The sequence below is a fragment of the Cherax quadricarinatus genome, chromosome 83 (genome assembly GCF_038502225.1).
Source record: "Cherax quadricarinatus isolate ZL_2023a chromosome 83, ASM3850222v1, whole genome shotgun sequence".
NCBI lineage: Eukaryota > Metazoa > Arthropoda > Malacostraca > Decapoda > Parastacidae > Cherax > Cherax quadricarinatus.
Window position 1 is genome coordinate 20,741,542 of NC_091374.1, and position 23,458 is coordinate 20,764,999.

Genomic DNA, 23,458 nt, shown 5'->3' on the forward strand with positions numbered 1-23,458 from the left:
AACAATAGGACTTATAAACTAAATAATGTAGAACTTAGCCATACAGATTGCAAAAAGGACTTGGAGGTTATGATAAGCAGCAACCTTAAACCAAGACAGCAATGCCTAAGCGTACATAACAACACAAACAGATTACTGGGATTTACATATATCAAGAAGTGTAAGCAACAGAAGTCCAGCGGTTATATTACAGCTTTATACATCATTAGTAAGTCCTCATCTAGATTATGCAGCTCAGTTCTGGTCTCCATATTACAGAATGGACATAAATTCATTAGAAAACATTCAGTGTAGAATGACTAAATTAATACATAGCATTAGAAATCTTCCTTATGAAGAAAGACTGAAGACCCTTAAATTACATTCACTTGTTAGACGAAGAATGAGGGGAGACATGATCGAAGTGTATAAGTGGAAGATGGGTATTAACCCTTTGAGGGTTTTGGTCGTACTAGTACGTCTTATGCGTAGGGGTTTTTGACATACTAGTACGCATAAATTCTAGCAGCCTCAAATCTCACGCAAAAAGGCTGGTAGGCCTAGGTGTGAGAGAATGGGTCTGCGTGTTCGGTGTGCGCGGTAGAAAAAAAATCTGGGACCCAGTGGTGCATTGTGGGAATGCCCTTTTAGTAAACAATGTCCACCATGCCTCGCGGTAAGAAGGTCCTCACTCCTCGGCGAATTGGGACACTTTTGTTCCCCAGTGACAGTTCTAATAGTGATGGAAGTGCCAGTGAAGATGAGTTTCGTGGTTTTAGTGAGGTTTTGACCGAAACTAATGACCATAATATCGGTAATAGTGAGGAAAACCCAGACGACCCTCAGCCTTCCACCTCTGGTGCTGGGCCCTCTTGTTCACGTTCAGTTGTTCCAGAACCCAAGAGGAAACTTCTATTTTCCCAAATCCCAGACTCAGATGAGAGCATGGGTGATGATAGTGATAGTGAATATTAACTACAAGCTCTTCAAACTAGTTCCAGTAGTGATAGTGAAGTGCAATATTCCCCAGTGAAGCGTCAGTATATACGACGATATATGCGCTCTGGTAGTGTGCCATATGTTATACCAAGGGGAAGGAGTGTATCTCGGAGTACATCCCATGGCTGTACAACAGGAACAGACAGTGAAAATGATGAAGATACTGTTGCAATTGGGATGGAAAATGTGCGTGGTGGTAGTGGTGCCGGCAGTGAGGCACCAGCAGTGGGCCATGCTGCCACCCATGCTGCTGCCTCAGCTGATCTAGAACAAAGGCCACCATCCCCCACTCACCCACCACACCAGCCTCCACAACCACAACCTCCACAACCACAACCTCCACAACCACAACCTCCACAACCACAACCACCTGTCATTGTCCAGTACCCACCAGCAGACCGCACCTGGGATTGGCAGGAAGCTGTCAATTTTGTTCCAAATCCCCACCAGTTTGATGACAGCCAAAGTGGAATACGGCCATCTTGTGCACTTGGGAACAATGCCACTGAACTGGAATGTTTCGAGTTATTCTTTGATGAACCACTGATGAAAAGTATTGTCATGGAAAGCAACACATACTACGAGTACACCATGGCAAACACATTACTTTCACCAAAATCACGTCTACACCAGTGGAAGGAGGCAACTGTGGCTGAGATGTATCTTTTCTTTGCCACAATAATGCTTATGCCACATGTGTATAAGCACAAAGTGAAATCATACTGGTGAACAGACCCCCTGATTGCAACACCAGGTTTCAGTGATATAATGCCAGTGAATCGATTTGTGCTAATGTTACGTATGCTTCACTTCTCAGATAAAACCAGGCCTGACAGAACTGACAGGTTATATAAGATTAGGAATGTGTTTGTGTATCTGAAACAGAAATTCAGTACGCATTTTTATCCCTTCAGGAAGCTTGTAATTGACGAGTCTTTGATTCTGTTCAAAGGAAGACTCTCTTTCAAGCAGTACATACCAAGCAAGAGGAAACGCTTTGGTATAAAGTTGTTTGTGCTTTGTGATTGTTACAGTGGTCTGGTACTGGATATTATTGTGTACACTGGAAGTTATACATTGCAAAATACCAGGAAGTTATTGGGCATCTCAGGTGATGTGGTTCGAACAATGATAGAACCATACCTTGGTAAGGGGCATATATTATATACAGATAACTGGTACACAAGCCCCTCACTCAGTGATTTTTTGCGAGTGAACATGACAGATGTGTGTGGCACAGTGCTTGCAAATCGGAAACATATGCCCAGGTTTGACGCTGGCACTCGTAGAGGTGAGGTGCAGGCGTTTGCTGCCAATGACATCATGGCATTTCGGTGGCATGACAAACGAGATATCACACTGTTGTCATCAATTCACCCTAATGAAATGGCAGACAGTGGCAGGCAGCATAGAGAGAGAAATGAACCCATTCTAAAACCTGCAGCTGTGATTGATTACACCTTCAACATGCGTTCAGTGGACAAATGTGACATGCAGATTGGGTTTGCTGATTGTGTTCGCAAGAGTTATAAGTGGTACATCAAACTGTTTTTCCATCTTCTGGACATTTCCATGCTCAATGCTTATAATATGTATAAGATGAGCACCAGAAACAAACCACAGTACGGCGAATTCTGTTTGTCTGTCATCAGACAAATAGTATTCAAGTACCAAGGAACAGCACCTGCAATTGACCGCTCACCAAATTTTCAACAACTACCTGCTCGTCTGAAGCATGGTGATCACTTCCTGGTAAAACTGCCTGCTACTGCTTTGAAGAAAAAGGCTCAGAAGAGGTGTTACGTCTGTGCACATACAAAAAAACGCACACAACAACGCAGAGACATTCGCTTTGTGTGTGAGGAGTGTAAAACACCACTGCGCATGACACCATGTTTCAAAGACTTCCACAGGCTGCAGAACTTCTAGAAACATTCCCTGTGACTGTATATGTGCATATAAAATATAGAAAAATAGTAATAAACAACATTTCATATCGTTTGTTTGTGTAAATATTTTCTGTAAACAAAATAATGACAACAGTGTTTATGCCCTTATTGTGTAGTATTGAAAAAGAAATAACTTACAAAATACTGATCATGTTGGCCTCAGAGGCCATAAAAGTTACTCAGAAAAAGAAAAATTGAAAAATAATTGAAAATAGTACATAAAAAAGTAAATAGAAAAATACCGGGTGACGGCAGTCGGCGATGTTACCATATGTTGTTCAATTTTGGCAAATTTCACGCCTCCATATCTCGGTAAGTATTGACATTAAAATTTTTTTGTTTAGCCTATAATGTTTAGAAAAAATAACTCTATTTTTTCATAAAAAATAATTTTTTTTTTTTTTGAAATTTGGCCGACCCTGAGAACGAGTTTCGGAGAGGGCCTGTCGACCCTCAAAGGGTTAATAAAGGAGATAGAAATAAAGTCTTGAGGATCTCTCTTCAGGAGAGAACCTGCAGTAATGGATTTAAATTAGACAAGTTTAGATTTAGAAAGGCCATAGGAAAATATTGGTTTGGAAATAGGGTAGTTGATGAGTGGAACAGTCTACCTAGTTGGGTTATTGAGGCTAGGACTTTGGGAAGTTTAAAATTTAGGTTGGATAAATATATGAGCGAGAGGGGTTGGATTTGAGTGGGACTTGCAAATGAGTGGATAGAGTTATCAGAGCTTATTTCTTGGGGAGCATTGAAAATTGGGTTGGGCAAATGTTTTGTTAGTGGGATGGATTGTAAAGGACCTGCCTAGTATGGGGCAACAGGCCTGCTGCAGTGTTCCTCCTTTCTTATGTTCTTATATAATTTTGAAAAAAAAATATCATAGATGGATTAATGAAAATGTGTATATTAACATAATATACAACATTTAATGAGACTCTGTGATTATTATTGAGTACAGTGGACCCCCGGTTAACGATATTTTTTCCCTCCAGAAGTATGTTCAGGTGCCAGTACTGACCGAATTTCTTCCCATAAGGAATATTGTGAAGTAGATTAGTCCATTTCAGACCCCCAAACATACACGTACAAACGCACTTACATAAATACACTTACATAATTGGTCGCATTCGGAGGTGATCGTTATGCGGGGGTCCACTGTATTATTATCATTACTAATTCGGCATCACTCGTACAAGTTGTCTGGCTACCACATCTCATATTTATGTTTATTTATTCTAATGTGGGGTGTATTTATCATCTTTGTATGTTATGTACAGTGTTTATTATATAATTCTGAAAAATATCATAGATGGATTAATGAAAATGTGTATATTAACGTAATATACGACATTTAATGAGACTTTGTGATTATCATTATTATTATTATTGTTACTAATATGGCATCTCGAGACATAAGACACTCTTACTGATTTTAATGTGTACCCGCATGCCAGCACAGTGTGTAAGTTTATTTAGGTACAGGTATACATAAGTATAATTATCAGAGTACAGTGGACCCTCAACATTCGATATTAATCCGTTCCTGAGCGCTCATCAAATGTCGAAATTATCGAAAGTCGAATTAATTTTCCTCATAAGAAATAATGGAAATCAAATTAATCCGTGCAAGACACCCAAAAGTATGAAAAAAAAAATTTTACCACATGAAATATTAAGTTTAATGCAATAGAATAATTACAATAACAATAGATTAATAACAATAGAATAATTGACACTTACCTTTAATGAAGATCTGGTGATGATTGATGGGATGGGAGGAGGGGAGAGTGTGGATGGTGTTAGTGTTTAGAAGGGGAATCCCCTTGAGGTATCAAGTCTTTTTCCAGGGTTACTTCCCTTCTTCTTTTAATGCCACTAGGACTAGCTTGAGAGTCACTGGACTTCTGTCGCACCAAAAACAGTTATAATATGGAAAGTACCAAATGTATCCTTAGATGTGCGCACACTGCCTGGCTTGTAAATACTGGCACACACAGGGCAGTTCAGGCCACACGTGGACACGTCTCGTACGAATCGCATCGAATGTCGGATTTTCCATCGAATGTCGAGGCAAAATTTTTGCGTTAAAATGCATCAAATGTTGAATTTATCAAATGTCGGGGGTCCACTGTATATATAAAATATGAAATAACTTTTAAAAACACTTGAAATTTTGGAGTTTCCAGACATAATGGAGAGAGATGTTGGTTACGGAGCTCATGGAGAATGTAAACAGACCAGGTGGGAGCGTGGTGGCCATATCAGAAAGTCAGGTGGAGGGAGCCGTATATCAAGTTTTGGTCATAATTTGAAATGTCTTTATTAGTGGAACACCATAAAGTGAAATGCCATAAAGCGGGACCCTACTGTACAGAGGGCCATTTTCTGTGTGCAATAAGACCAAAAAAAAAAAAAAAATTAGGGTCAGTACATACCGAGATATAAGGCCGCGAAGGTGGCGCCGGATGCTCACCTGGTGGCAACATGGAGCCCTGCTGCTTACATTTTTATTTTAATTTATATAATTTTTATGCTCTGATAACTACAATTCATAGTAGTTTTTGTGATTTTATAGCCAATATTTATTTTGACACTAATATTAGGTAGTGAAACAGTAACCAAATAGTCACAAACACACTGACAGGTGAATATTTTCCCCTGCTTTGGACACATGTTATTGTTTAGAAAGATACAAAGCATTTATAGGTCACAGCAATGTTTTAGACATGCTGGAGTATATGTAACTCCTTGAAGCAGTGTAAGACTAATGTCACTCCACTGCTCACAGTGCAGCACTTTAATAGTGGTGATTGTGCACTGCTCCAGTGAACCTTGGCTTTACTTGTTCTCACTGTTACACATAAACATGTCTGATTATCTGTCTGTCTGCCTGTGTTTAGCTCTGTCTCTCCTTATCTGTCTGTCTGCTTGTCTCTCTCTGTCTCAGAGAGAGCTGCTCATGAACCAACAGGCATTACACACGATGCAAAGTCATCATGTCTGATTCCTGAACAAGTGAAAATGCACATTACTTGCCAGTCAAGCTTATTATGTCTTATCTCTACAAGCAGAGTATAGCACTTTGTCTGGATTTTTTTGCGTTACCCTAGGTAATTTACACGATGTATGATATCTGTACTTAAGTGTACCAGTGAGACAGAGACAAAGATAGACAAAGATAGAAACAGAGATAGAGACAGTGGCAGTGTAAGGATGGAGGGGGGCTGCCCTGGGTGACACTATCAAAGGTTGAAACCATAGAGCCTCTAAAGAAGGTGACACTAATGCCCAAAACAGTGTTGCACCAACATAAGAGAAAAATCCTACGTTTCTATATAACCTACTATATGACTACAGAAGTTTGTGGTTATAGGAGGGTGGGGGCAGGAGGAAAGTGGAGTGATTGGTGGAATGATGAAGTAAAGGGTGTGATAAAAGAGAAAAAGGTAGCTTATGAGAGGTTTTTACAAAGCAGAAGTGTTATAAGAAGAGCAGAGTATATGGAGAGTAAAAGAAAGGTGAAGAGAGTGGTGAGAGAGTGCAAAAGGAGAGCAGATGATAGAGTGGGAGAGGCACTGTCAAGAAATTTTAATGAAAATAAGAAAAAATTTTGGAGTCAGTTAAACACGTTAAGAAAGCCTACGAAAAGTATGAATTTGTCAGTTATAAACAGAGTAGGGGAGTTAGTAGATGGGGAGATGGAGGTATTAGGTAGATGGCAAGAATATTTTGAGGAACTTTTAAATGTTAAGGAAGAAAGAGAGGCAGTAATTTCATGCACTGGTCAGGGAGGTATACCATCTTTTAGGAGTGAAGAAGAGCAGAATGTAAGTGTGGGGGAGGTACGTGAGGCATTACGTAGAATGAAAGGGGGTAAAGCAGCTGGAACTGATGGGATCATGACAGAAATGTTAAAAGCAGGGGGGGATATAGTGTTGGAGTGGGTCGTACTTACTCACTCAAAACCAAATAAAAACTGAATAACTGAACCTTATAAATTGTATATCCTATATGTTACTTACAATTATATCACACAAATGTTAAACCTAGGACCCAATCTAACTTTGTTATTTTTTAAATACACTACCTAACAGAATACTCCATTCGACTGAATGTACAGCAATGCATGCAACCATATGACCTGTCTTTGTAATACTCATTTGTGCTTTATAGTTATCTGTTTACAATAATGTTTTATCACTGATTTCATCATTGCTTAGTTAATCTTAAGTTAATTTTAAGCCAGCCCGTAATGCTATGCATATAAGTGGCTTTGGCATGCTGCTCTTACCTGTATTTTTTTTGTACCTCTGTATGTATGCTAAAATTACTAAATAAATAAATAAATAAATAAAAAATGTATGAAAGAGGGGAAGGTACCTAGGGATTGGCGGAGAGCATGTATAGTCCCTTTATATAAAGGGAAAGGGGACAAAAGAGATTGTAAAAATTATAGAGGAATAAGTTTACTGAGTATATCAGGAAAAGTGTACGGTAGGGTTATAATTGAAAGAATTAGAGGTAAGACAGAATGTAGGATTGCGGATGAGCAAGGAGGTTTCAGAGTGGGTAGGGGATGTGTAGATCAAGTGTTTACATTGAAGCATATATGTGAACAGTATTTAGATAAAGGTAGGGAAGTTTTTATTGCATTTGTGGATTTAGAAAAGGCATATGATAGAGTGGATAGAGGAGCAATGTGGCAGATGTTGCAAGTATATGGAATAGGTGGTAAGTTATTAAATGCTGTAAAGAGTTTTTATGAGGACAGTGAGGCTCAGGTTAGGGTGTGTAGAAGAGAGGGAGACTACTTCCTGGTAAAAGTAGGTCTTAGACAGGGATGTGTAATGTCACCATGGTTGTTTAATATATTTATAGATGGGGTTGTAAAGGAAGTAAATGCTAGGGTGTTCGGGAGAGGGGTGGGATTAAATTTTGGGGAATCAAATTCAAAATGGGAACTGACACAGTTACTTTTTGCTGATGATACTGTGCTTATGGGAGATTCTAAAGAAAAATTGCAAAGGTTAGTGGACGAATTTGGGAGTGTGTGTTAAGGTAGAAAGTTGAAAGTGAACATAGAAAAGAGTAAGGTGGTGAGGGTATCAAATGATTTAGATAAAGAAAAATTGGATATCAAATTAGGAAGGAGGAGTATGGAAGAAGTGAATGTTTTCAGATATTTGGGAGTTGACGTGTCAGCGGATGGATTTATGAAGAATGAGGTTAATCATAGAATTGATGAAGGAAAAAAGGTGAGTGGTGCATTGAGGTATATGTGGAGGCAAAAAATGTTATCTATTGAGGCAAAGAAGGGAATGTATGAAAGTATAGTAGTACTAACACTCTTATATGGGTGTGAAGCTTGGGCTGTAAATGCTGCAGCGAGGAGACAGTTGGAGGCAGTGGAGATGTCCTGTTTAACGGCAATGTGTGGTGTAAATATTATGCAGAAAATTCGGAGTGTGGAAATTAGGTGTGGAGTTAATAAAAGTATTAGTCAGAGGGCTGAAGAGGGGTTGTTTAGGTGGTTTGGTCATTTAGAGAGAATGGATCAAAGTAGAATGACATGGAGAGTGTATAAATCTGTAGGGGAAGGAAGCAGGGGTAGGGGTCGTCCTCAAAAAGGTTGGAGGGAGGGGGTAAAGGAGGTGTTGTGGGCGAGGGGGTTGGACTTCCAGCAAGGGTGCGTGAGCGTGTTAGATAGGAGTGAATGGAAACGAATGGTATTTGGGACCTGACAGGCTGTTGGAGTGTGAGCAGGGTAATATTTAGTGAAGGGATTCAGGGAAACCGGTTATTTTATATAACTGGACTTGAGTCCTGGAAATGGGAAGTACAATGCCTGCACTCTAAAGGAGGGGTTTGGGATATTGGCAGTTTGGAGGGATATATTGTGTATTTTTATTCGTATATACTTCTAAACTGTTGTATTCTGGGCACCTCTGCAAAAACAGTGATTATATGTGAGGTGAAAGTGCTGAATGATGATGAAAGTATTTTCTTTTTGGGGATTTTCTTTCTTTTTGAGTCACTCTGCCTCGGTGGGAGACGGCCAACTTGTTGAAAAAAAAAAATACCTTCAGTTAGTACAGCATATTGATCCCTAAAGAGAAAACTTGTATGAAACAAGTTTTCCACGGTGTGCATGAAGCTATGCGGGTTGACCACGAAGGTGAAGAAACACAGTGGACGTTTCTTGTTCTCCTTGAAGCGAGCATCAAGTATCTTGTAGATCCTCGTTACTTCCTCTGTTTGTCTCTCCTCTCCAGTACTTCCACTTACCATCTACAACAATAATTATACAGTAATTACCATCTACAGCAAACAATAACTGTGCAGCACTTACCACCTACAACAAACAATAATTGTACAGTACTTACCACACAACAAACAATAATTGTACAAAACTTACCACCTGACACAAACAACAACAATACAGTATTTTTCACCTGATGATAACTGTACAGTACTTACTACCTCAACAAACAATAATTGTACAGTAAAAATCTGATAAAATAAACCCCTATAAAGTGGATGTCAGATAAATTGGCAAAAAAATGTGACTCAACATGTACATTTAATGGTACACCTGATTAAAATAGTCATGAAGCAGACCAAATGTTCAATACTGAACGGCTGTCTAGTCTAGTTTTACTTTCAATAAAATGAACCAACTCTGCTTAATTGCAAGTTTGTATGGTACAGGCATCATCCATTATCAGTGTGGTGGTAGAGAGAAACCTTGTGTGTCCATCTGGGAATTATGTTGCCAGAGACAAAATAAATGTTTATAAGAAGTGCAGAGAGGACAAGATAGTGCAGGCAGGACAAAGAAGAGCAGACTGTGGTTCACTGGTCCAGGGTGAACCGGTCAACAGTACACAGCAACTGGAGTACAAGGAGAATGGCATCAACGAGTAAGAGAGAGGTGGAGGTTCACAAACTAAAGGAGGAGACAGTTATGGTAAGATATAAGCAACTATTGCTAGAAAGATGGGCAAGTGAGAATACTGGTAATGCGCTTGAAGAAGTATGGGGTAGATATAAGAATGCTGTGTTAGAATGTTCATCAGAAGTTTGTGGATAAAGAAGGGTGGGTGCAGGAGGGAAGAGGAGTAATTGGTGAATGATGAGGTAGAGTGGTAAAAGAGAAAAAGTTTGATATGAGAGGTGTTTGCAAAACAAGTAATATAAGGAGAGGAAAGTATATGGAGAGAAAAAGTGTGTGGTAAGGGAATGTAAAAGGAGAGTAAATGAGTGAGTGGGCGAGATGTAATCAACAAATTTTGCTGAGAATAAGAAAAAGTTCTGGAATGAGATTAATAGGGGATGAATGGATTAGACAGCTAAAAAGAGGAGAGGAGAGTTATCAGATGGAGAGTTGGAAGTACAGTGGACCCCCGGTTAACGATATTTTTTCATTCCAGAAGTATGTTCAGGTGCCAGTACTGACCGAATTTGTTCCCATAAGGAATATTGTGAAGTAGATTAGCCCATTTCAGACCCCCAAACATACACGTACAAACGCTCTTACATAAATACACTTACATAATTGGTCTCATTGGGAGGTGATCGTTAAGCGGGGGTCCACTGTATTAGGAAGATGGAGGGAATATTTTGAGGAACTCTTAAATGTTGATGAAGACAGAAGCTGTGATTTCATGCACTGGCCAGAAAGGAGTGAGGAAAAACAGTTTTGAGTGTGATGGAGGTATGTGAGGCTGTGTGTAGAATGAATAGGGGGAAAAAGCAGCTGGGACTGATGTGATCAAGAAAGAAATGCTAAAAGCAGGTGGAGATGTAGTTCTGGAATGGTTGGTGCTTTTATTTAATAAATATATGAGTGAGGGGAAGGTATCCAGGGATTGGCAGAGAGGATGCATAGTTCCTTTGCATAAAGGCACAGGGGACAAAAGTGAGTGTATGAATTATAGGGGAATAAACCTGTTGAGTATATTTAGTAAGATGTATGGCACAGTTATTATTGAAAGAATTAAGGGTAAGATGGAAAGCAGAATTGCAAATGGACAAGGAGGCTTTAGGAAGGGTAGGGGATGTGTAGACAAAGTGTTTACAGTGAAGAATATAAGTGAACAGTATTTAGATAAGGGTAATGAAGTTTTTGTGGCATTTATGAATGTAGAAAAAACATATGACAGAGTGGATATGGGAGCAATGTGGCAGACATTATAAGTGAATGGAATAGGTGGTTGTTATGGGGCTATAGGACCCAACATGTATTTATAAGTAACAGTTACTCTGGAATACCTAATTATATTGAATTGATGGGGACTTTGCTCTAAATGTCAGAAGGACTGATCAACCTTATGACTGAGAGGCAGCTGGGTCAAACCTATTTTTCTCAATATAATAGGTTATACTATAGACACATAAACACACAATTTAAATAAGTAGTTTATAAAGTTGTATTTCTTTTTGTAAAAGTAAAATTAAGAGGTGGTAGAATTGTGGTAACTGGAGAATTGTGCTTGGCAACAGTCTTTTGTTTTGGTGGGAGGAGCTTAGGTAGGCTTCTCTCTCTCTCCCTCTCACTGACTCTCTCTCTCTGTGGCTGACCTTCAACCTGGCAGGATCTCTGGGTCCTTCTCCTATCTTTTGGGGCATCATGTGTGCTCCAGGGGTGAGTTTTTATAATTTAAGTTTTGGCCACCATACCCAGGGTGGCTAAAGTGTGTCAAAACACTGGTTAGCCCAGAGTTATGTCAGGAAGAGTGAAGGACAAGAGTTGTTGCAACACACCATGTGGAGCACAGGCATGGAGTGTGTAGATTTTGTTTTGAAAATGGAGGCTGTGATTGTATATTCTGTACATATCTATTGAGAATACAGTTATATTTTTATAGTAGTAGTTTACATAACCTGTGAAGAGGGCTGGTGAAAGGGTCAGAGACACTCAAGATGATCAGCCATGATGTAAGTATTACCCCTAGACAAATAAGGCCATTAAGTAAAAGCTACCCCACACTAGAACATGTAGTGAGAACCTTACCATCAAAGTAATAAGGGACAAACCAACGTAACATGGGAGCTTGACCGGGAGAGTTATTTGACTGCTAAAATAACTCAAAACATTCTTTGAACTATATGTGCTGGTATGGGGTAATAACAGTTGCACGTTTCTGGTAGAAGATTTACCAAGGTGGGTCAGTGGAAGTGTTGTTTTCATATATTAGTTTACAGGTTGTTTTTCTCCTAAGGTGGGAGAAAGGTTGAGTAACACATTTTTGTTGTGGTTATGGTAAGTGCTATGTGCATAGTTTACATTCAATTTGTGTTATTTTATGTGCCTGTGGGAAAACTTTGTCCACTGATACTGTAAGAGGGAAGCAAGTGTTTAAAGATAAAACTATGTCAGAAGATGAGTCTTCAGATTTTTTAGGCTTCAGGGAAGAAGGTAATAATTCATCAGTAAACATGCCTGTTAATAGTGAAGATGAGGAATCACCTACTCCAGGTGATATGGAAATGGAGAGAATGAGACTGAAATTAGCTGTACTAGAGGCTGAAATGAAATTAATGAAAGCTAAGGAGAAAGAACGTCAAAGGTTAGGAGGTTCAGAACAAGAGCCTGAGCAGTACTTTAACATAACTAAAGCTGCAAATTTTGTCCCTAAGTTTACAGAGAGTGACCCAGATAGGTATTTTTCTTTTTTTGAGAAGACTGCTTTGGAGCAAGGATGGCCCAAACAGAAGTGGGCTACCCTAGTTCGCACACAACTTGTGGGTAAAGGATTCCAGAGAGTAGAGACTCTGGAGGGGCAAGATTTTTCTGATTATGATAAGATTAAAGAGGAAGTATTGCTTGCATACCAAATGATACCTGAGAAATATAGACAAAAGTTCAGGAATCAAAAATTTCAGGATGGGCAGACCTTAACTGAGTTTGGGAATGAGAAACTGTTCCTTTTTAAGAAATGGGTTTGTTCTAAAGGAGTTAATAAAGACTATAACAAATTAGTAGATCTGATGGTTCATGAGGAATTGTACAATACAATCCCTGTTGACCTCAGAGAATATTTGGAGGACAAAAACCCAGATAATCTTTCAGAAGCACTGGATCTAGGTGACCGATTCTTGGCTCGCAGGGAATTGGTAAGTAAAAACAGTCATGCTCCTGAAAATTTCCCCACTCATTCTAAACCTTATTCCAAGTCCTATGGTCATAAAGGTAAGTGGGACAAGAATTTTCAGGGACAAATGAAGGCTGAGGTGCCCTCTAAAATAGAAGGAAAAGGTAAGTCAGCTGGAGTTCAAAGTTTACTTAGACAATCAGATGTTTCAGATCCTCGAGTAAACAGTACCAGTCCTACACCAAATGGTAAAAATACCTTTAAGAGTTTTATCTGTTATTACTGTAACAAAACTGGACACGCACAAAAGTTTTGCTGGTCAAGGCGGCGAGATCAGAAAAGGGAGGAACCACCCCAGAGGACTCTAACTGCAGAGATACATCCAGTTGCCTGCATTAGGTCTTCAAGGCAAGGTGAGGAGGAACCTTTGGATCTAGACCCCAGGATGTGTATATTTTCTAGTAGGTCCACAGTTGGTTTGCAAAAGAATGTAGGCAGAGTTGAGAACATATTGTCCTTGAGAGATGGATGTAGCACCTACTCTTTGCTACATGCTGGAGTGCTACCAGTGTCTAAGGATACCTATACTGGGGTAGATATATTGTTGAAGGGTATTACGGGTTCAACCATAAGGACACCTGTACACAAATTATGGGTAGAATCTGCATACCAAGTTGGCTATCTCCCTGTAGGTATCTCCGATGAAATTCCCTTCGAAGGGGTCGACCTCTTATTAGGGAATAATGTTATGGGCCTGTTAGACAGTGAGGAACAACTAGTTTGGGGGAAACCAAGTCCGAAATGTTGGGAGGAAATGGCTAGGAAAACCCTGCCAGACCTTCTCCCTGATGGTTCCACCATGAGAAGTATGGCTCATGATCATGCTACCAACAGTCTTCATGATATTTCTCATGAGGATGGTGAGGGCTTAAGTTTGGTAACTCTGCTTTCTGATGTTGAACTGCAGTCAACTGAAGAAAAGGATGTTCCAGCCAGAGCTGAGCATGATTGGAGAATGGATCAGTTAAATAGTGTGAGAGAGGCTGCACCTGCTAGGGTGCAATTAATTTTTGTGCAGGAAAATGTCGCTGTTGCTGAGGAAGAGATTTTACAGTTAAATAAGTGTTTTCATTTCAGGGAGGAAACTCTTATAAAGAATTCACCTCTGTTTGCAGTATCGATGGAAGGAGAACAAGGGCTTTGTCCCCAGGTGGTGATGTCCAAGGTTTCCAGGCATTTCTTCTGGTCTCAGCTGTGGGAGACTGTCAGAGAGCATATTGAGACCTATCATGCCTTTCAAATTATAGGGAAACCTAGTCGAAGTATTAAACCTGTTCCCCTTCAGCCGATTTCAGCACCAGGTGAACCCTTCAGCAAGCTGGTAGTGGATGTTGTTGGCCCACTCCCAAGGACCAGAATGGGAAATGATTATTTACTCACAAATATTTGCTCCACTACCAGGTACCTGGAAGCAGTCCCTCTGCATAAGATAACAGCTCATGTAGTCTTAAGGGCTTTGATGAAGTTCTTTTTTCATGTTGGTTTTCCACAAGCAGTGCAAAAAGACCAGGGGCCTAACTTTACCTCAAAGTCTTTTAGAAATGTTTTGAAGGAATTAAAAGTAGAGCCTAACTTTGCAATGGCCTATCACCCTCCATCTCAAGGGGAAATAGAGAAATTACATCAAGCCCTCAAGACAATGATGCAAGCCTATGGTATAGACAATACTAACAACTGGGATGAGAGGATCCCTTTCTTTGTATTTGCTGAGTGGGGAAGCACTCTGGAATTTCTGAGCTATTGGCTTGGGGAGGATGGTGATGCTCCCCCCTCGGAGCTTTTTCTCAGTTTCAGATACTGTTTGGCTCGTATGAGGTGGATGGTACCAGTGAACGTGCCCATCAACCAGACCAGGATGATGATGTGGGACCATAATATGGACCATGATACTCTGGAGGCTGGAGAGGAAGTGCTGATACTGGAGCCAATTCAAGTGAAAATCTGTATGGCAAGTTGCTGTGAGCTGAACATGTTGTGGGGGAAGTTCCCAGGGGCTAGATATAAAACCCACACCCCCAAGCAAGAAAAGAATGAGTATAATGTACACAGTAACCGGTCAAAGGGTTTGAAGTTGTGTCAAAAATTCAGAGAGACCAATGTTTTAATGGAATGTAAAGGGCTGCAAAACAATCTGTATGAAATACCAAAAGCGTATTTAAGAAATAACATGTGTGTAAAAGATTTTGGGAAATGCATGCTTGGTTTTAATGAGAAAAATGTTGGAGAGTTGGCTCAGCCACCTTGGAACTTTATAAAAGTTTGGGATGTCAGTAATGGGGAAAAGTTGAAACTCCATGAGGAAATTGTTAAGGAAGCTGAGCCAATTCAACAATTTTTGTGTGGGAAAAATCTGTATGAAAAATTGGAGATGGAGGAAGAAGTGAAATTCTTCCAACACCAGTTTGTAGTGCTTAGTGAGAGTCAGTGGGCATTCCCATGCTTCATGGTTCCCAAATTAGATGGCACCCTGGGCATAAACACTGACTACCACAGAGTACGTTTAACAACTAAGGTTTACAGAATTAGAAAGATTGATACTTATGCACTAAAAGATGCAAACATTTTAAATAAGCTAAAACATGGAAGATGTGATTTCCATGGCCTGTGTTCCAGTACCGTTTAAATGTGTGTAATGCAAATTGTGTTCATTGTGTGCTTAAAATTTATGTGTGAGATGGAACGTGATGGTGTTTGTGTAAACTTGATGTATCCAACCTGGGTGCAAAGAGATGTCTTTGGTGTTTGTTGTTGCACTGCGAGAGGTTGCAGAACTGTTACTGTCTATGAACAACCTTCTAAGTTTAAATGTCAACATTTTACCACAGGAAAGAAAATTTTCATTTTGGGGCTGGCTATTCAGCATTTGTACATGTCTCAGGATCTCTTCATCCTATTCCTGTGTATAGTGACTAAAATCAGACTCTTAAAATGGGCTTTGTTCCTACAGCCTTTTAATTTTAAAGTTAAATATATAAAAGGCTCAGAGAATGTGGTTGCTGATGCTCTCTCTAGATGTTTCATGTAGATGCATGGTGCGTACTTTGTACATAGTGTTTGTCTTGTGCTGACCTTGTTGTTTTTGCAGTGGTGAACTCTCGGCGAGCCTGAGTACTCTCTACCAGCCGTATGACTGTAAAGGAGTCGAGTCAGAGCCAAAAGTGTGACGAGGGTCAGGGTGTACGTAAATGTGAGTTGAGGCAGTGGTTGACAACCTTCGGTAACATGAGACGTTCAGGAAGGTATGTGATGTTGTGTCTTGGTGTGCTCTATATACAAAACGGCCCGACGGTTGCTTTTGTGGTCCCCTGGACCCCTCCATATTCTATGTCAGCCTCCTCTTCATAAGTTTGGAGGATCTGTGTGGAGTGGGACCTCGGAAGATGGGCTTAAGTGCCTGACCATGTTAAGGATCGTGAGTGTTGACTGGAAGTCTCACTGTTTGGTTCGGCCACCAAGTGAGAGACACCTTGACATGTTTTGTGAAGTTTCCTGCCTGGGGTACACCTGACTGCTCTGGGTTTGGCTCTACTCTCGTCTCCTGATCAGGAAGATGCCACCCTGGAGTACCAGTTGCTTGCTGGATTACCGTAGCAGAGGCACAGGCCTGTTGGTGCGGGTTTTCACAGTGGGCATTGTGTGCAAAATTTTGCATTGTAATGTGTATTGTTTAAAAGCCACTAAAATTGTAAATAGTTACACCCTTGAGTATATGGGTATGGTTAAAATGCTTTTATAAAAAATTCTGCAATCTGTTGTAAATAACAGTAAAGTGAAGAGTAGTTATGGTGCTGGGAAATATGTAGCATTTCTAGTAGTCTTGTTTACCGCCTTCAGACTTAAGCAATATACTTTTTACTAGCCGTATCCTGAGGGACACGGCTAGCTTTTGTGAGACTTCGTCTGGAGGTGGGGGTGTTATGGGGCTATAGGACCCAACATGTATTTATAAGTAACAGTTACTCTGGAATACCTAATTATATTGAATTGATGGGGACTTTGCTCTAAATGTCAGAAGGACTGATCAACCTTATGACTGAGAGGCAGCTGGGTCAAACCTATTTTTCTCAATATAATAGGTTATACTATAGACACATAAACACACAATTTAAATAAGTAGTTTATAAAGTTGTATTTCTTTTTGTAAAAGTAAAATTAAGAGGTGGTAGAATTGTGGTAACTGGAGAATTGTGCTTGGCAACAGTCTTTTGTTTTGGTGGGAGGAGCTTAGGTAGGCTTCTCTCTCTCTCCCTCTCACTGACTCTCTCTCTCTGTGGCTGACCTTCAACCTGGCAGGATCTCTGGGTCCTTCTCCTATCTTTTGGGGCATCATGTGTGCTCCAGGGGTGAGTTTTTATAATTTAAGTTTTGGCCACCATACCCAGGGTGACTAAAGTGTGTCAAAACACTGGTTAGCCCAGAGTTATGTCAGGAAGAGTGAAGGACAAGAGTTGTTGCAACACACCATGTGGAGCACAGGCATGGAGTGTGTAGATTTTGTTTTGAAAATGGAGGCTGTGATTGTATATTCTGTACATATCTATTGAGAATACAGTTATATTTTTATAGTAGTAGTTTACATAACCTGTGAAGAGGGCTGGTGAAAGGGTCAGAGACACTCAAGATGATCAGCCATGATGTAAGTATTACCCCTAGACAAATAAGGCCATTAAGTAAAAGCTACCCCACACTAGAACATGTAGTGAGAACCTTACCATCAAAGTAATAAGGGACAAACCAACGTAACAGTGGTAAGTTACTGAAAGCAGTTTTTATGAAGATAGTGAGGCTCAGGTGATGGTATGTAGGAGAGAAAGAGAGAGATTATTTCCCAGTAAAAGTAGGCCTTAGACAGGGATGCATGATGTCACCTCGGAGTTGCAAGAGAAGCGAATGCAGGGGTGCTGGGGAGAAGAGTAGGTTTGGAAAATAAAGAATACATACTACAAAGTGGAAAGGAGTGCATGTACTCTGAAGGAAGGATGGAGATAACTGCATTTTTTTAACCGTATTATTGATGCCCCTCTGGCAAGATAGTGATGGAGTGAGTGATGGTGAAAGTGTTTTTTTCTTTTTGGGTCACTCTGCCTCAGTGGGAGACAGCCGGTTTGTTGGAAAAAAAAAATGTCTCCAGTATTCTCGCATTTTAGCACTAATGATGCAGAGGATATGAAAACACTGTAGTATATATTGACAGGTATGAAGGAAACAACTACAGCCTCTCCTCACTTAGTGACATACTCATTTACCGACAACTCGGACTTGGTACGGGCTCTCTGACCAGTATGCATACCTAAATAATGTATATTAGATCTGATTTCCTCTATTCTGCTTATTACAATATACAATACACTACTACCTGGAGTCTACCCAGAGGGTATTCTGGGGATCAACGCCCACGCGGCCCAGTCCATGACCAGGCCTCCTGGTGGATCAGGGCCTGATCAACGAGGCTGTTACTGCAGGCTGCACGCAATCCAACATACGAACCACAGCCCAGCTGATCCGGCACCGACTTTAGGTATCTGTCCAGCTCCCTCTTGAAGACAACCAGGGGTCTACTGGTAATGCCCCTTATTGCTGGTGGGAGACTGTTGAACAGTCTTGGGCCCCAGACACTTATTGTATTTTCTCTTAGTGTACCAGTGATGCCCCTACTTTTCATGGGGGGTCATGTTGCATCACCTGCCAAGTCTTTTGCTTTCATATCGAGTGATTTCTGTGTACATATTAGGGACCAGTCCCTCCAGAATCTTCCAGGTATAGATAATGATATCTCTCTCTTGCCTGCACTCCAGTGAGTACAAGTCAAGTGCTTCCAAGCATTCCCAGTAGTTATGGTATTTGATGGAACTTATACCTGCAGTAAAGGTTCTCTGTACATTCTCTAGATCTGCAATTTCACCTGCCTTGAATGGGGATGTTAATGTACAGCAGTATTCCAGCCTAGAGAGAACAAGTGATTTAAAAAGGATCATCACTGGCTTAGCATCTCGTCTTGAATGTTCTCATTATCCATCCTATCAGTTTCCTCGTAGATGTGATAGTGGCACTGTTGTGGTCCTTGAAGGTGAGGTCTTTGGACATTACCACACCCAGGTCTTTCACATTACTTTTCTGCTCTACTGTGTGATTAGAGTTTGTAGTATACTCAGTCCTAGTTATTATTTCCTCCAGTTTTCCATAATGGAGCAGTTGGAATTAGTTTTCATTGATAATCATATTGTTCTCTGATGCTCATTGGAAAACTTGGTTTATATCTTCTCGGAGCTTTGCCGTGTCCTCAATGGATGACACTCTCCAGCAGATCCTAGTATCGTCTGCAAAGGATGATACAGTGCTATGGTTTACATAGCACTATGTCTGATATGAGAATGAGGAACAGGATAGATGCTAGTACTGTGCCTTGTGGGACAGAGTTCTTCACTATGGCAGCATCCGATTTAACTCTATTTACCACTACTCTTTGTACACGATTGGTTAGAAAATTGAAGATCCATCTTCCTACTTTGACAGTTATCCCTTTAGCATGCATTGTGTGTGCTATTACACCATGGTCGCACTTGTCAAAGGCTTTTGTATAATCTGTGTATGCTACATCTGCATTCTGTTTGTTTTCCAGTGCATCTAAGACCATATCATAGTGGTCTAGCAGTTGCGAAAGGCAGGAGTGACCTGCTCTGAAACCATGTTGCCCTGGGTTGTGCAATTTTTGGGAGTCCAGGTGGTTTGCTATCCTGCTTCTTAGAACTCTTTCAAAGATTTTTATGATATGGGACATTAAAGCTATTGGTCTATAGTTCTTAGCTACTGCTTTGCTGCCACCTTTATGGAGTGGGGCTATATCTGTTGTTTCTACTGTATAAACATTTAAAAATATACCAGAAATGTTATAAATGGTACAAAGGTGACATTAAAACAATATCAGAGATGGTTGACACAAACCCACTACCATTATACTATGCTCTTCAATTAACGATGAATTCGTTTACTGACGTGGTCTTAGGAATGGAACTCCATCGTTAAGTGAGGAGAGGCTGTAATTTAGTCACATTTGTTGGCCTTCCTGAGACTCCTGTGATGATAAACAATTTATATATAAACAATATATACTGTGGTGGCTCTCTGAACTTCAAACACAAGCATTCATCAAGGCAATACCTTCACTTTCTCTTCAAATTACAGTACTTTTCACTCTATTATCAATCACGAACATATTCAACATTTGTATAAATACCCGCAGGGTAAGTGAATGACTCTTCAAGGCACAGAAACAGAAAAGTGTAGTTACGGTGAAACTATTGGTTACTACACATTTTCTACTGACTTTTAGCTCTTTTTCCCTATATTTACACCACCAAAAATAAACACTGTAGCATCATTATTAAAAAACTGCCTCAATTCTTCAATCATCACATAGTGAAAACATCCTAGAAGTCTGCATTTTAACTGATGATTTACTGTGGGGAATCACGATTACTAATGACTAAAGCCCTAAGTACATGTTATGACAATTACATACAAATGGACATACATATCTTGAAACAAGAACATTACCTCATGTGGTTTTGTCTTTGGGCCAGCTTCAGTATCTTGTTTTTTAGCAGCCCTGGGAGCTGGTTTTGGACGCTGCCATTCAAGAGCACCATAAATTGGCTCTATGCCTACAGCTCTCTTGTAGAGTGATGACACAGCTCTGCCAAACCTGAAAATAATCATCTGAAGTAAAGTGTGTACATAATCTGATATATCAGTCAATAAATGACACTGAGAGTAATATCCTTAGGTTCTTCCTGCTATAGATGGCCTGAAACAAGCACTATAGTGCAATCATTATAATAATGGCAGACAATACTGACAAGATGAGGAATTACACAAATGTGCCATGCCTAGGTACCTTCATATGAAGACATTTTATCAACCAGTGGCTTCATCAATTGAATACAGAGGATATGTGAAGACAGTAGAAGATGAGGTGATCAGTCCCTCATCCCAAAAGGCTCTGTGTGAGTTGTTAATGATCCAAGTTGGACGGAAATATAAGTTTCAGTCTCCTAAGTGAAGGTTTTCTTTGTACCTGTCTGTATAACTTCTTCAAGAGCAATAACAGACTCTTAGATCACTTTCCACACAGTAATTCATTTGTTTACATTTGCTAGGTACATGCACACTTCATCTCTAGAATCTGCCTCACACACAGCTCAGGACCCCAACACCTCAAGGATATCTGAAGGATGCTTCTGGGGTCAATACCTTGGTGGATCAAGGCTCAATCAACCAAGCTGATACTGCTAGCTGCATGCAGTTCAATGTATGAACCACAGCTCAGCAGGTCAGGAAATGATCTAAGGAGCTTGTCTAGTTTCCTCTCGAAGACAGCCAGGGTTTTCTGATAATTTCTCCTCATGCTCCTGGAAAGAGGTGCTGAAAAGTCAGGGACCTCTGACACTCAACAACCTCTCTCTTAGTATACCCATATTCCTGCTTTTCGTTGAGAGCACTTTGCACCATCTGCCAAGTTTCCTTAGCTATCACATAGAGTGATTCCAGTGTGCAGGTTTTAGACATGTCCTTCCAGGATTTTCCAGGCATAAATTATGATATACAGTATGGCCCTGCTTTACGGCATTTTGTTTTGTGGTGTTTCACTAATACGGTCAATTTAAATTATGACCAAATCTCGTTGTACGAATTTCCCCTCTCCCTCCCCTGCCCGACTCACTAATATGGTCTCCGCATGCCAATTTGTTTACATCCTCCCTGAGTTCCACATCTCTCCATCATATCTGGAAACTTCCAAAATTTCAAATGTTTTAAAGTTACTGCCTATTTTATATATACAGTAGGGCCCCACTTTTATGGCAGGTTAGGTCTAGTCGTGGACCGGGCCGCGGGGGCGTTGATCCCTGGAATGCCCTCCAGGTAGACCACTGGAAAGCGGCCCATAATGCCATTTTTTTCACTTATAAATGCATATAAATGCCAGATAACAAGTTTACAGTAACATATACAGCCTTCCTCATTTAACGGTGGAGTTTTGTTCCTAAGACCACATTGTTAAACGAATTCGTCACTAAGTGAGGAGCATACTATAATGGTAGTGGGTTTGTGTCAACCATCTTTGATATTGTTTTAATGTCACCTTTGCACCATTTATAACATTTCTGGTATATTCTTAAATGTTTATACAGTAATGAACAGTAAACTGTCATTTAACACGAGTTTATTTGGCACGATTTGAGTATTGCGCGATTGAAGAATTGTGGCATAATTTTATGTAACACGTCGTGTAATTAATTTAACATGGTTCAGTTTGTGGGAAGGAAAAAAAAAATTCTCTTTTGTTCAAGCAGCCAGCTTGATGTGGAGCGTCAGGGAAGCCCTCCTGTGAGTCCCTACCACTCCCCGACACCACCCCACCATTCTGCATTCATAATTCATGTGTGTCCAGTCCAGTCTTTCTCTGCTACAAGGCAGCTGTGTTTGTGAACTGTGTTATGATGTTTTAATTACCATATCTTGTATCTGCCAAGCAATCATGACTCTCGGTAGCCATACCAGTGTTGCTGTAAGTGGCATGAAGAGGTATAAGCACTTAAGTCTTAGAATTAACAAAGAAACAAAGATATTAGACAAGAGATAACCTGTAGCCGTAATGAAGTGTTACTTTGTACACAGAAAAAGAGGTAAACATGAGTTTGTGTGACTGAATTACTGAATGACTGACTGACTTACTGAGTGACTTGACTGACTTACTGAATGACTTGATTGACTTATTGAATGATTTAGCTGACTTACTGAATGACTTCACTTACTGAGTTACTTGACTGACTTAATGAATTAATTGACTGATTTAATGAATGACTTGACTGACTTATTGAGAGACTTGACTGACTGAATGGCTTGAGTGACTTGACTGACTTACTGAGTGACTTCACTGACTGAATGACTTGACTGAATTACTGAGTGTCTTGACTGACTTATTGAGTGACTTGGCTGACTTACTGAGTGACTTGGCTGACTTACTGAGTGATTTGGCTGACTTACTGAGTGACTTGACTGACTTACTGAGTGACTTGACTGACTTACTGAATGACTTGACTGACTTACTGAGTGACTTGACTGACTTACTGAGTGATTTGGCTGACTTACTGAATGACTTGATTGAATTACTGAGTGACTTGACTGACTTACTAGTAAGAGTGACTTGACTGACTTACTGAATGGCTTGACTGAATTACTGAGTCACTCGACTGACTTACTGAGTGATTTGACTGACTTACTAAGTGACTTGGCTGACTTACTGAGTGACTTCACTGACTGAATGACTTGACTGACTTACAGAATGACTTGACTGAATTACTGAGTGACTTGATTGAC

The 23,458-nt window shown here is 40.2% G+C and overlaps 1 protein-coding gene across 1 annotated transcript in view; it reads right to left on the reverse strand.

Annotated features, from left to right (window-relative positions):
- Nucleotides 1-20,783, reverse strand: part of Nse4 (Non-SMC element 4) — a gene marked incomplete at its 5' end in the record, with an annotated part of 46,270 nt that extends 25,487 nt beyond the window's left edge. Inside the window, 2 exon segments of the mRNA XM_070102900.1 lie at nt 9,008-9,215; nt 20,636-20,783. Coding sequence (XP_069959001.1) covers nt 9,008-9,215; nt 20,636-20,783 — 356 coding nt within the window.
- Between the last annotated feature and the right edge of the window lie 2,675 nt (nt 20,784-23,458).